At 38.5% G+C, this 14997-nt stretch overlaps 1 protein-coding gene across 2 annotated transcripts in view; it reads right to left on the bottom strand.

The window, feature by feature from the left end:
* The window catches only part of ddah1.S (dimethylarginine dimethylaminohydrolase 1 S homeolog), a 101597-nt gene extending 87367 nt beyond the window's left edge, over positions 1-14230 (bottom strand). The window contains exon 1 of one of the 2 annotated variants that reach the window (XM_041561277.1): positions 13552-14230. In XM_041561277.1, coding sequence (XP_041417211.1) covers positions 13552-13566 — 15 coding nt within the window. In that variant the 5' untranslated portion in view covers positions 13567-14230. Of the gene's footprint in view, positions 1-4224; positions 4671-13551 lie in introns of those variants that run through there. The other variant, XM_018260681.2, reaches the window with a different exon arrangement.
* Positions 14231-14997: the final 767 nt, after the last annotated feature.

The following is a 14997-nucleotide window of genomic DNA, read 5'->3' as shown; positions in this document are numbered from 1 at the left end:
TTCAAGGGAAAAATGGGCAGGGTCAGAGGAGGATAATCTTAGGACCCAAATTTGTGGGTCACCCTGTAGCAGGGTCATTACAAACCTCACTTTTTCCTCCCCGGTAGTAAAGGAGTGAGGGGAAAAAAACTCAGGTATAGTTTGCATGCCTCCTGAAAGACAAAAAAATTGGTTCTATCCCCACTAAATTTTTCAGGTAAAGAAATTTTGGATTCATGGGGTTTATGAATATTACCCATCACGATGAGAACCCACTTGGATGGCAAAAGGGGGTGAACTACTGGACTTGGCGTCTGTTGCGTAGTGTCCAGTCTGTGAGTCAGGTTATGAAAGCCTTGCATCAGATAATCTTGCTTCCGCTCTTGATCCTCCATGCGCTGTAGCAGAGTAGTGAGGAGCGCTTCAGTGGTGGAAGGAGCAGCGGCAGTGTAACCTTCGTCGTCCATCTTTGGCCCGTTATAATGTCACGGTCTGCACCCTAAATCCAGAACCAATGCTAAGCACCCTGTTCTCTGCTCTTGCTTCTGCCTTTAACAACCACTTTCACCTCGGGAGGAGCCTTCGCCTAATCGGTTGCAGCCAGGTGTTATTAAGAGAGGTGCTAAGCGAAGGGTCCTGGAGAAAGGGGCACGACAGTAAAGCAAAGTCTTTGGGCAGAAGGTCACAGTACAAGGCGTAGACAAGAAGCATAGTCAAATCAGGCCGGGTCGGTGCAAGCAGTATTCAATCGGAGTCAGACAGACAAGGGTCAAAGCCGGGGTAAAAATCAAGAAGAGTCAAGACAGGCATGGGTCGGATTACAGAAGAATAGTCGGTTTACCAGGCAAGGGGTCAGAATCACAGAAGACAGCAGAATCAAGACAGGCAGGGGTCAAAACACGAATCAGATCAAAAACAGGATACAGAATAGCTCCCAAGAACTCACTAGGTGAACCTATAATGGACAATGCAAAAATCCAAAATGTCTCTTTAAATAGTTTAAATTTCGCGCCATTGCGCGCTGGCGTCAATACGCCAGCATGCATGCTCCTATAAATAGAAGGAATGCATGCCGCGCGCGCCCAAAGAAGCCAGCATTAGAGAGGTAGAGAAGCGGCGTGGCGGGTGTCCCCGCCGCACCACTAGGCCACCCGGGAGGTGTCACATCAAGATGGTTTGAATCCTGTTGCCAATTAGCTGCACATAAGTGCACCTGTAATGGCTGCCTTGATTTAAGGTGACATACTAGCACTACTTTATATTCCACATAAAATAAGCAATGCATGACTATAATAGTGACGCTTAATATACTTATAACTGGGTAGTTTTATAATTTATTATAAGGGTAGTTTAATCATTTACATTTTAAGCAGAAGCTTTGGCTTTACCAGTAACCTTTGTCCAACCTAAATCAGGAAACAGTTAAAGCCAAAGTGAAAACAATATTTCACTCTTTTCTACGTTCACAGGACAAAGGTGTGCCTGTCAACAAAAATTCAACTATAACAGGTTAACAAAATAGTAGAGAATAAATGGGATCTTGTAATACACATTATTTTTGCTTTATATATTTATAAATAAAATAGCCTGTTTTTCAGCCACATCAGCAACAGCAATTTCCAAACTTCTTTACAGCAGGAGGCAAAACATAACCATAATGTCTACTGACATGATGCCAATGGGAAATAAAAAGGCATGCCTGCTTGCAAATGAATGTGCCATGCTAGTGACACGCCTATAATGTTCCATTGGCTTCCACTCCAGTTGTCAGTTAAACAGACCTGTCACTGATTTATATTTTGGTTGATGCAATATTAATAATGACCTATTTTATTATTTACACTTTAAAAAGAAAAGAATGTATATTACAGAGTGTTTTGTTCTGAGGTATACTCATACAAGCACCACACACTTTCAAACTTTAGTTGCCGCTCCAAGTACCTTTAAAGGGATGCTGTCATGAGAAAAAAAATTGTTTCTCAAAAGAGCAAACAGATTGTTTTATATTTAATTTTGAAATCTGACATAGGGTGAGACATCTTGTCAGATTCCCAGCTGCCCCCAGTCATGTGAATTGTGCTCTGATAAACTTCAGTCACTACTGCTGTACTGCAAGTTGGAGTGATCGCCCCCCCCCAGCAGCCTAACAACAGAACAATGGGAAGGTAACCAGATAACAGCTCCCTAACCCAAGATAACAGCTCCCTGGTAGATATAAGAACAGCACTCAATAGTAAAATCCAGGTCCCACTACAACACATTCAGTTACATTGAGTAGGAGAAACAACAGCCTGCCAGAAAGCAGTTCCATCCTAAACGGCTGGCTCTTTCTGAAAGCACATGACAAAATGGCAAAATTACCTGAGCCTACACACCAATATTACAGCTAAAAAAAATACACTTGCTGGTTCAGGAATTAAATTTTATATTGTAGAGTGAAATATTTTCAGTATAAACAGTGTAATTTAGAAATAAAAACGACATCATACAAATCACGACAGAATTATTTTAATAACTGAATTTCCAGCATTTAAACCAGAAATTAGTCTTTCTAGTGCAAAAGAGCACAATTGCGCTCTCTGCACTATCAATGCAGCCCCCCGGAACCCGGTGCAGGAATAGATAAGTGCTGAGGGGCAGCATTGCAGGAGCTGCCTCAGATGGCTCATGGCTTAGAAATGGCGATAAGGATGATAAATGTCAACCTAAGCCTTTTTAAAGCCAGGTTGTCATTGCCGTGTGACCTCACTAGAAGTGAAGTCATTCTGCAAAGCCCAATGACAGTCGTGACATCATTGCGCATGCTCTTCTGAAGCCACTGAACGCTTACTGCATGTGTACATATTGAATCTGGTGGCAAAACTAGAAAACCAATGGAAATTACATATGGCGACAGGAGACAGTCGTAGTTGACACATCTATTAGCCTGTAAAAAGATAGCAAAATCCCCAGTCACAAACTGGACCTTTGCATTAAAATCACCCACATGTCCCCCATATGCATAAATGTATAAGAAGAATCCAAACAAGACAAAAAAAATGCCTATATTTTCAATGTACGCTTGTATGACCCACACTAAGCTCATTTTGTAATTCTCTATTACAGATTTATTTACAGATTTCATTACACAAGAAAAACAGGTATGGGACCTGCTATCCAGAATGCTTGGGTCCTGGGGTTGTCCAGATAAGGAGTCTTTCCATAATTTAGGTCTCCATACCTTAATAAAATATAAATATTTTTTAAACCCAATAGGATTGCTTTTCCTTCAATAAAGATTAATTATATCTTAGTTGGGATCAATTACAAGGTACTGTTTTATTACCACAGAGAAAAAGAAAACCGTTTTTTAAAAAATGTAATTATTTGATTAAAATGGAGTCTATGGGAGATGGTCATCCTGTAATTCGGAGCTTTCTAGATAATGGGTTTCTGGATAACGGATCCCATACCCATACATTAATTCTGTAAATATCCATGAAAAAAGTCACAAATGTGCTATTTAGACATTCAGCTATACAGGATGTTTGTAAATATACATATAAATATAAATGTATCTTTCTATTCTTACAAAAATCATCTTTGGTTCTTTATGTTATTAATTATGTAAGGGCATCAGTATTAAAAGAAAATATTTTGAAATCAATGGCACTCGCTTCTTTTATAAAATGACATATAAACATACTCCCAGGCAAATCGCCTTTGCTCTTTATACAGTGTGCGATTTCAAGAAAAATCGAATTAAAACATTAATGATGGCTGAAAGATGGTTGTACATTAGACAAAAAATACATAGTTTTTCTATTAGAAAGCAATAAGGGCAGTTCAGAACTATTTTAAGCCTAGAACAGCAGGTGTTTGAACACAGGCCTGAATGAGAGAAGGGTTCAGGCTCCCTTTCTACACAAGAAGGTTGAAATAGTTACACCTGACCTCCAGCTACACCCTCCAGCTGGTTTTGAACTACAACTCCCAGGATCCCCCGAGAGACCTTCAGTTGTAAACAAAAGGCTGCTAGTTGCAGAACAACTGCTAAGTGGGGTGCAGGTTGAGCGTTTCTGATAAATAATTTTAGTATCTAGCAATATACAGTATTGAGTAATTTGTGTTTTTATTTGTGTTCACTCTCCCAACTGTTTCCTATGATTCTGTGCCCCTTTCTGCCCTAAACTAAAACTGCCCCTGTGTGCATGATAATGGTAATACATGAATAAGATAACACAGTGATGTATTTGATTACTGTACCTCTTTCCTCCTGCTAGGTGCCCCCGGTCTGGTAATGAGGGCAGTTTCCTCACACACAATAGCCACATCTTCCACAAAGGGTGCGTCTGGGAGGGATTCATCTGCTGGAAGCTCTATCACACTCAGCCCCAGTTTATTCTTCAGCACCTCAATATACTGCTCATGGTGTTTCCTAGCCAGGGAGATATCCACCACACTGCCTTTCTCTGTCCTCAGAGCTTCTTGACACAAAGAGTTCGGAATTGCACGAACTATAGCGTGGGTGCATCTCCCAAAGCCTGACAGAGCTAGTCCAGCCATGGCACCTGGCTATGAATAGTAGCTTTGCAATATGATGAGCAATATGTTTCAAAGGCAGCAGCTACAATCATGCACAATGTGCAATGGATACAAGGTTTCAAGCCTGCTTCGGGGCTACAGGGGGAAGTGACATGCTTGTAAGCAAGTACCCAGTGCAGAGATGTAAGCAAGATGCTGATTGGACAGGTCACTGAGCCTCCCTTTAGTTGGGTGATTTGTATGTGAAAATGCTGTCAAGCCAAAAGCACTAGCCTGGAACTCCCTCTTTCAATGTAAGCGACTGCATTGTCTCATTTTTCCTGTGGCTTCAACTAAGAGCAACAGAATGGAAACACGTTTATTTGCATTTGCTCATTACTTCTTTGCAATAAGGACAAATAGGAATATGTACACACCAGCTTTCATTATACTGCTGCTTTACACCTAATGCATGTATAGCATTTATAGCAGCAGAACTCCAGTTCACACTTATCTTTATTTGTTCCTATCCAGCAGCAGTGCGGACTTTACCTCATAGACGTTATTCTATAAATGAGCAAGTGTGGAAAATGTGTACAGTGGCTCATTTACATCTCTGGGGGCCTGATTTGGATTCTTATTGTGTAAGATTCTGCAATGAATTTGCATGTTTTCCTTTTACCTGCCTGGGTTTCCTCTGGGTAATCTATTCTCCAACACTACTAAAACATACAGGCAGGTTAATTAGCTCCTGATGAACCTAAGCAGAGTTTATGATAGGAACCTTAGATAGTAAGCTCACTGGAGCAGGGGCTAACGTGAATGATGAATGTTTTCTGAAATATACATTAGCATATTAATGCTATATAAATAAACATGTTTTATGGGACACAAAGGAGGAAATGTATGTTAAGCCTAATACTGCAGCCTAAATGAGTGAGGTAAAAATCTTGCTTAATATTAAATCCCTTTTTTTGACACTTTTTGTGCATCAGTCACAAATGTGGGCATCCTGCAAAATACTGCTATAAGCACAATTATTTATGCAATGAGAATCTACTTTTTCCACTAAAAATTCACCAGTTGCTGCAAGTTAATTTGTTATTGGGAGGTTCTATATTCTTAGTCCTTTGTCTTACAGTGTGATTTTATCTGCCATTGAACCATAACTGTATGCTGTTATGATAGTTAATTTGGTGCTTTGTATGATGCAAATATTTGTGCAAGGATTCAGTTGTAACAAAAATGTTGCATGTAATTACTATATAATGAAAGAATGTTTAATTGTAAGCAATCTTCCTACATGAAATGAAAGTGTTTTCTTTCTGGCCCTTTCTAAACTGCTGGTTCTGTCTTTTGAAACAATGTAGCAAAGGTCAGTTTTGCATGCTTCCTCAAGCTGGACTGGAAATCAACCAGCTTCTGCTACACTGTTTGAAAAGTCAGAACCACCAGGGTGGAGAATATAAAGAAGCAGACAGTTATATATGCAAATAGTTTTAAAACCCACAGACAAATTTGTAATTAATGTATATTATTGCTCATTTATGCAACTATTCTAAGGGCTCTTATTGACAAGCGGTTGAAGCAGGTGCGTGTAGGCACCGAACGCAGGAAAAATGCAGTCAACCTGCGTTCGCCGCCTACACGCGCCTGTGTGAGTACAGCCCCATTGGAAAAACGTAATGCGTCTATTCCTGCGCTCCCCTGCGGCTGAATGCAGAATAACAGAACGCAGGGGAGCGCAGCTTCAACCGTTTATCAGTAAGAGCCCTAAGGGCTCTTACTCACTGGCGTTCTGACCTGCGCTCCCCTGCGTTCCGTTTTTTGCCGTTCAGCCGCAGGGGAGCGCAGGAATAGACGCATGTCATTATTTCAAATGGGGCTGTACTCACTCAGGCGCGTGTAGGCGCCGAACGCAGGTTGAGACACAACATGCTGCATTTTTCCTGCGTTCAGCGCCTACACGCGCCTGAGTGAGTACAGCCCCATTTGAAATAATGACATGCGTCTATTCCTGCGCTCCCCTGCGGCTGAATGCCAAAAAACGGACCGCAGGGGAGCGCAGGTCAGAACGCCAGTGAGTAAGAGCCTAAGGGAGTTAAGACATGCAGTGATAACAGGTGCAGCGCCCACAAATTTTGTCTTAAATGTATCCCCATGCAAATTGCCCCTTCCTATTCAATTAAATGGAATGAGACAGGGGTGATTGCAGGTACTTCTATGCCAGATCATGATGGATCGCAATTTAATCTGTCAATAAAGCATAATGCATGATGTGCACATTGGCTGTCAACTCAACAAAACAGAATATGACCATGCTCATTTATGGCCACTAACATGGGATTGATTTCTTCTTCCAAAGAATAACTGGTCAAATAGCATGGACGATCAGCCAGTGTCATGTCACTTTTAAAGGGAAGTCCCTTCGCTTACAAAACAAGTTGAAAATGCAGTTTGCAAAAAACATGACATTGACAAATAACATTGGTAACATTCTTTATCAGCTAAGACAGTACAATACTAGGCAATACAATACTGGCATAGTTTACCGAGATTGCATCCTACAAGTCAGATGTAGTTAAATGGGTTACAAAATATTGGGATTAATTCGAATGCCCGACTATAGGGCCCTTACACACGGATGTTTGTTACTTCTTCCCCATGCAGTTAATATTTCATGTGTTCTACCACTGGGGACCAAAGGAGCAAATGCAGCTTTTGCTTTCTGATCGGGTTGTATTAATAGGTGCATGCAAGGGCCGAGCACAGATAGAACGTCACATGGATTGCAAATGCATCTTGTTGAATATGGTCAGCACCTGCTTAAATATATTTGCCAATGCATTCTGTAATTCTGGGAGTTTTGGGTTTGGGCCCAAAACTGGCACAAATGGAGTTAATATGTACGCTATCCAGCCAGAGGAATTTTACATTATATGCAGTAACATTTAGCATCGTGTTGTAAAATCCATCTGTTTTCCATAGCTGCCCATATCCTGAACTGTGGCAGAGATGAAAGCCTTTTTAAAATATCAATATGGAAAATGTGAAATTTTGCATGCGGATGTAAAAGGAATTCCATGTCACCTGAAGTTATGGATTCTCTTCCATATCCTGACACTTTTTCTAGATGCCAAAGAAAATTACATTTTGCTTACTTTTTTCTTCTGGTTAAAATGTAGGTTGGGAAGTCCTGTATAATGTACAAGACAATGTTTGTGTTCTGCCCGTAATATATAATACATTTTTTTGTGCACAAGGGATACAAGACAATTTCTGGATGTAATTAGCACAAGCTGCTTATCTGCTACTACTAAAATGAAGCAAGTTACAAATTAGCACTGGTCATTCTGATACAAAGAGTGGCAGTGATCAGAGACCCAAATGTATGCCTTGTCAAATGGGCAATTAAAGGGGTTGCACTAAACCCCTTTATGGTTAAACCACAGCTCCTAGTTTATTGTAATGGGACAATAAGAACCAAGTCTGAGATGATAACAAGCTTGTGGCCAGTCTGCATTGAGTCCATTTCAGTTTATGCAAGACTAAATCTTGTCAAACACTGGAAGATCTGATCAAGAAAATCTTTGCATTATTTGGCCACCATGTTGCTGAGGAGGCTGTGCAGACCAGCCAGGAGTTGACTACATCCCTGGCCTGACATAGTGCTCACCTTATGGTATTTTTCTGTCAACTTCATTAATATCTGATACAGTATTACCCGCATCAAGCGCTAACCAACATATCCACCCTAGTCGCTAATCTTAATAACAATGCGGCTTTATTAAAACACACAATGTGACAACAATATGGCAGTGAGTGTGCAAAAAACCAACGCGTTTCGTGTCTCTATACCTGCCACTTACTCATTTTGATCCCATATTAAATCCAATAAGCTGGTAGCATGATCATGAGTGGACAAGCAGCCAGGTAATATTAGCTTGTCTATGGCTATTTTAACCGGTAAAACTAGTAAAATCTTTGGAGAAAAAGTAAAAAAAATATATATAAATATATGGAAAAAATAAAACAGTGGACCTTTTAAAAGCTCTTCAGTTTTAAGCATGATTTCACTAGCAGCTCAATTACACACTAATGCTTACAGTACACACAGCTATTTGGGTTGTTTTCCGGTCATGTTTGTTCATGCTCATAGGATCATAAATCACCCCTCTTGTCAGTGTATTGCATATGCTTATGCCAGCATTTTACAAAATTTCCATTGAAAGCAGTGGGGTAATATCAGGCAATTTGAGACAATCTGACATCATATTTTTAACATGGAAAAAAAAGCAGTCAATAACTATAATGGACCCTATTTTACAGCATCAGAGCCACCATCAGAGTTTAACTGAACTACAAGTCTCAGCATACACTTCATTATCAAAGTTTGCCCCAGGTACTCAAGCCTTGCAACTGAAAGGGTGGAGGCACTTTGCAGATATCCCAGAATCATAATACTGTTGTCCATGGTCAGGGCTAGACACTATATAACTAATTTGGCTTTCTAATAATTGTGAGCCAGCCTATGAATTCAGCAAAGATATTGCAGGGACTTCCTTCTAGGGAGTAACTTGTGGAGAGTTGACGTGCTGCATAAGGCACAACTCCCCAATGGTCCTGAATTGTTTTTCTCTGCAGCAAAGCACACAGCTGCACTTACCCTGCTATTGCTCTGAAACCAACACATGGGGTCAGCTTTTTAAGGCACTTTTGGAGCACTGGAGGTTTCCTCTGACATGTGTGGACATTTGCCTCTTCCACCACTGGAAATGCTGTTTTTATTTCAGCTCTTCCCAGTGTGGCCCATACTTGCAGAGCAACATGTTTCGGATTTCTGATTTGCAGTCCAAAATGTTTTCTGCAGGAGGTTTATTTTTTTTAAAGAAATACATATGTTGAATAAATGCTTGCAGCTAGATTCTGTTGATATTTTATTCCCATCACATATTTCATTTCAATCCCTCCAGTAATTTCCACTCTACAGAATATTAGCCTGATACTACTGTATATAATGTAAAGCCTTCCAAACTGGCTTCACATTATTTTGCCCTTGGTAAAATAAAGTGAATGTTGTATTGTACAATATAAGAATATTATAAATCACCAAGGAGACCCATTTCCATATAAATGCATGCGGCCAAAGGCCTAGTTCTTTTATACAGGTCATGAAACTGTAACCAGTTAAATCAGGGTACCCCCTTTTTTGAAACGGTGAAAATGATAGGAAACCAAATCCAAGTTTTTAAAAAATAAGACCACCCCAATTTAACAGTACAGAAAGATACATTTTTTACAAGCTTCTCAAGAAAATAAGAGCACTTAAAGAAACTGGGACATTTACACAGTGTTAAAAATAAAACATCAAAGTGTCATTTTAACTGCACCAATCCTTGTGGGGGCACATTTACTAAGCTCGAGTAAAGGATTAGAATGAAAAAAACTTCGACCATCAAATTGGCTACTTTGACCTTCGACTACGACTTCGAATCGAACGATTCTAACTAAAAATCGTTCAACTATTCGATAGTCGAAGTACTGTCACTTTAAAAAAAACTTTGACTACCTACTTCGCCACCTAAAACCTACCGAGCACCAATGTTAGCCTATGGGGACCTTCCCCATAAGCTTTCTAAGCTTTTTTGATCGAAGGAAAATCGTTCAATCAATGGATTAAAATCCTTTGAATAGTTCGATTTGAAGGATTTAATCGTTCGATCGAAGGATTTTTCCTTCGAACGTTCGATCAAAGTAAATGCAGTAAATCCTTCGACTTCGATATTCAAAGTGGAAGGATTTTACTTTGATGGTCGAATATCAAGGGTTAATTAACTCTCGATATTCGACCCTTAGTAAATGTGCCCCGTGGTGTTACTAATGACACTAACATGCAATTACTTGATGCAAGTAAGTGAAAGTTATTGACACAACTTGCTAGTGGAACCCTGGAACCACAACCATTTTTCCATAGAAAACATCAATGCACAAGAGGCCACCCATTGAGACTCGGGGAACTGGGTTTTTATTTGAAACAACAAGGGTGGTTCTTCATTTTGATGGCAGTATGGAATGTCCTGATTGATGATGTTGTAATGACAGATTCTATCAATGTCTTTAAGGAGAAGGAAAGGTTAGCTTTATCAGAAATGCCTATATAAATACACTAGTAAACCCTCAAAGTAATGCTGTTCTGAGTCCTCTGTCAAAAGAAACACAGCATTTCTTTCCTTCTATTGCGTACTAGTGGGCTGTATCAGACTTCCTGTTTTCATCTTAAACCTCCAGTGCTAGGGCTTGAGCATGCTCAGTTTGCTCCTCTCTCCCTCCTCCCTTTTCCCCCTCCTTCCTCCCTTTCCTCCCTCCTTCCTCCCCTCCCTGCTGTAATCTGAGCCCAGAGCTATAAGTGAACAGGGAGACTTAGGCAGGAAGTGATGTCACACCAAGCTAATATGGCAGTTGCTATCCTACACAAAAAGAAAGAGCTTCTAGAGCTGTTTACTCCGGTACGATAAAGCATTCTACAGAATAAATATAGTGTTATAGTTTGCACTATTGTCATTAATCTATTGGCAATAAACTGCCTCGATAGCTTACCTTCTCCTTTAAAGGTGGTTTGGATGATTTGTTGGACAGACATATTAACCAAAGCTATTGTGATCTCAAGTTTGACAGTTACAGTAGTTTAGTATAGGTGTTGCTATATATATATATATATATATATATATATATATATATATATATATATATATATATATATATATATATATCCTATATAATAAAGTTGAAGTGTCTCTGCGTCCAGTCCCTGTGTCCGTGGGATTGCGCTACTGCGCATGTGCCCCACGGACCGTCTCTCTGGCGGCCTATGTTCTAGCACCCGTTAATTTAACGGGCTTAATGTCTAGTATATATATATATATAATGTGCTTGCATGTGTACTGAGGATGTGTGGAAATTATAGGGTTTCCTGGTGTTAATACAGGCACTATTTATCAGAGCTGGATGGGTGGCAAATTTGCTTTCCCCACAAGTTGAGCAAGTATTGTGTATACATGCAAGTGCCTTTTATAAATGGCATTAATTCATTCTGAACTTTGCATTAATTTAAACAGATCACAATTGAATTTGCATTTTGACATAAGCTCTTGCTTTGGAGGAAGGAAAGCCATGTAGACAGAACAAACACACTCTTTGCACAGTGACCAGTGTCAGAATCACAAACCCCTTGCACAGTGACCACTCTTACAACCAAACTTCAGCACTTCAAGGCAGCAGTACTAACCAATGAGCCACTAGGCCTTCCTGATTTATAGCTTCAGGTCATCTATTGTTTTCAAACAGCAAAAAAAAAAAAAAAAAAGTAATTGCTTTTATGATTGATTTGAGGAAATCTCATTAGTTCTCAGCAAGAGGTTGTTTTGCTTAAAAGTCACCCCAGAATATGACATTTCAGCTGCTATGACTGGCGCCAGAAAATAAAAAGAACAATGACTTTTAAACAACGAGTTTAGAGTTATATTTTTTGAATGAACACAATATGTGATATTTTGAATATTTTGAACACTGATACTGATCATGGCCTCACTGATCGACAAAAGCATTTACAGACACACACGCACTCTCGTGTTTAGGTTTTTCTGTATCTTTCCATTACTTATTTAACTTATTACAACATAAAAAAATAAATGATTCAGTGCTGGTCTTAAAGATGCAGCATTTTATGGCTCATGGAATATTATTTCATTTATTCACTATTCCTACTTTCAAACGCATTAAACTGAAATGCAGCAGTCCCCAAACTGAGAACTATAAATTAGACTACATTTCAATTAAAAAATTTAGGAGTAATGATGTCATAAATTATTCTACAAGTACAGTATAGGAGCCGAATCCTGCTATAAGAAAGTTCAAAATTACGGGAAGGCCATCTCCTATAGACTTCAAGTACTTAAAAATTTTAAAAAATATTAATATATTATATTAATAATATATTCAAATTCCCCTAGCAACCATGTATTTATTTGAATGAGAGACTGGAGTATGAATAGTAGAGGGCTTGAATAGAAAGATGAGTAATAAAATAGCAATAACAATAAATGTGTAGCCTTACAGAGAATTTGTTTTTTAGATGGGGTCAGTGACCCCCATTTGAAAACTGAAAAGAGTGAGAAGAACAAGGCAGTAAGGTAAAATGTCTACTATATCTACTGCCTAGTGGAAGATTGCCTTTATTCGAGTGCCTGCTCTACAATTTTATGGTTTATTTTTATCTTATTTCTTATTAAATAGAAATGAAGGCAGAGGAATTTATATCTTGGGTGCACAGAATATTCCTTCAGTGAATATTGTTTCAAATAACTGCTATACTGTTTTAGTCAATTAATATCTGTGTAAGATGCAGCAAGCTGTGGCAAAGACAAGCAACACAACAGCACTAATTATCCTGTGAATGCAATAGAAATACAAATATATGAAAGATTATCTAATAAAAAAAGTGCATCATGCTACAACTATATGTAAGTGATTAGGCATAGCTAACAACTGGTAGTAATACAGGAAACAGGTTTTCTTAAATAATTTATTACAATTAATATTATTCCATTTTAATATTCACATTTTAAAATCTAAAATTTCAAGTCTGAGTTTTTACATCACCTCTCGAACATGATCAAAAAGTAAACATTTCACTCTGCTGTTTAGAACAGTACTTCAACTTGAGGCTTTCCTGTAACTCCTAAACTACTACTTTGTTGTTGTTGTTGTTCACCAATAGCTGGAAAGTAATTGGCTGAATATCACTGATTCGGAACAGTGATGTCCAACCTGCAGCCTTCCAGATGTTGTTAAACAACTGTCCCAATACATTTCCTATTTCTGGTTACGACTATCTATAGTTTAAGGAAAGCAAAATATGAATTCTTTCCCTGAAATTATATTTATTAAAGTAGTATTCAAGCTAAAAGTGAATGATTATTTATTAAAGTATTATCCATGCTAAACTGCACTGCAGCAAACTTAGCTCTTTAAATCATCACAATAAATTGCACATATCTGCAGTTTACTTACTTTATAACTGAGCATCCAGTTGGCAGGTATAGAAGTCAAGGTGAAATAAAAAAAACCGAAGAAGCTTTATGCACTGAAAGTGTTGTATTTTCCTTTCTGTGATACATATCATACACTTATTCTATAACTAACCAGCATTTCATCCCGGTGAAACCTACAGATGTAACATGTTAGAAAGTTGCTCCATTCATTTTCATCCCATGATCCTTCATCAGCTGAATTCAGCAAAACATTATGTATCCACATTCTTCCGGGTATGTACAATACTGTTGTTGAAAGAGCCTAGTAATTACTTTTTTCCATGCTCCATTTGCTTTTGTTTGGGCCATGCAAGATTGTTGTATCCATTTGTTCCAATGATCAATGATATGTGGTCAATTTGTAGAACATAGTAAGCATGCTGGGTGGAAACCCTCCAGGATTATAATGCATCCACTGTAGTTAAAAGACAGTATCAATTGCAGTTCATATAAACAACTTGCATTTCCCATTTTCTTCTTGGCTTCTGTCATCAAAACAAACAATTCCATCAAACCCAAACAAAAATCTGTATCCGTTTCATCTCATTTGCCTCTTTTGGGTTACTGTAAAATTATCATGCTTTACTGGCATGCCATTTGGGGGGTTACTTATTAAAGTCTGAATGTAAAAAATGTGAAAAATTCAAGTGGCTTTATGCTATAAAATCCGAATTTTTAGTGAAAAAAACCTCAAATTTTTCGTGATTTATTATACCCAGAGGAAGCAAAAAGTCTGAATCAGAAAATACTCCATCTTCAACCTGTCGAGGTCCTGTAGAAGTCAATGGCAGAAGTCCTATTTGCAATTTGAAGATATTATGGTCTGCAGTAATATTCCAATAAATGTGAGTTCCTCCAAAAATAATAATAATGAACCAATGAATTAAAAAAATACGAAAAATGTATTAGGACATATCGGACAGACACCTCTGTCCGATATGTCCTAATAATTTTTTTTTGTATTTTTTTAATTCATTGGTTCATTATTATTATTTTTGGAGGAACTCACATTTATTGGAATATTACTGTGGACTTGCACCCTGGGACTGGGGTGAGCTGTGAGTATGTTCTCCTGTATTGACTTTTTATTTTTCCTTATACATTTTTTCTGGTAGTGCCATTATCATTTTTTGGCTTTTGAGCACCATTCATTCTTCTTACAAGATATTATGATCTGCCCTGGGTTTTGTACGATAATCCGAACTTTTCAGGCTTTTCCGCCAATTCCTCTGATTTTGCTAAACAACCCACTATGTGTTCTCTATAATGACTGGTAGATATTGCATAAATTTGCCCTTATTAACAGTTGTATATTTATTTAATATCATTGGTATCCACAGCAGACTGTAAACCGTTGCTTCCATTCGCCTAGTCAGAACCAACAACATGCAGCATTGAAGAGCCTCGATGATTGCAATTACTTAGC

This window comes from Xenopus laevis, chromosome 4S (genome assembly GCF_017654675.1).
Source record: "Xenopus laevis strain J_2021 chromosome 4S, Xenopus_laevis_v10.1, whole genome shotgun sequence".
In the NCBI taxonomy this organism is placed as follows: domain Eukaryota; kingdom Metazoa; phylum Chordata; class Amphibia; order Anura; family Pipidae; genus Xenopus; species Xenopus laevis.
Note: the sequence above shows the minus strand (reverse complement) of the source record. Positions and strands in the feature narration are given on the sequence as shown.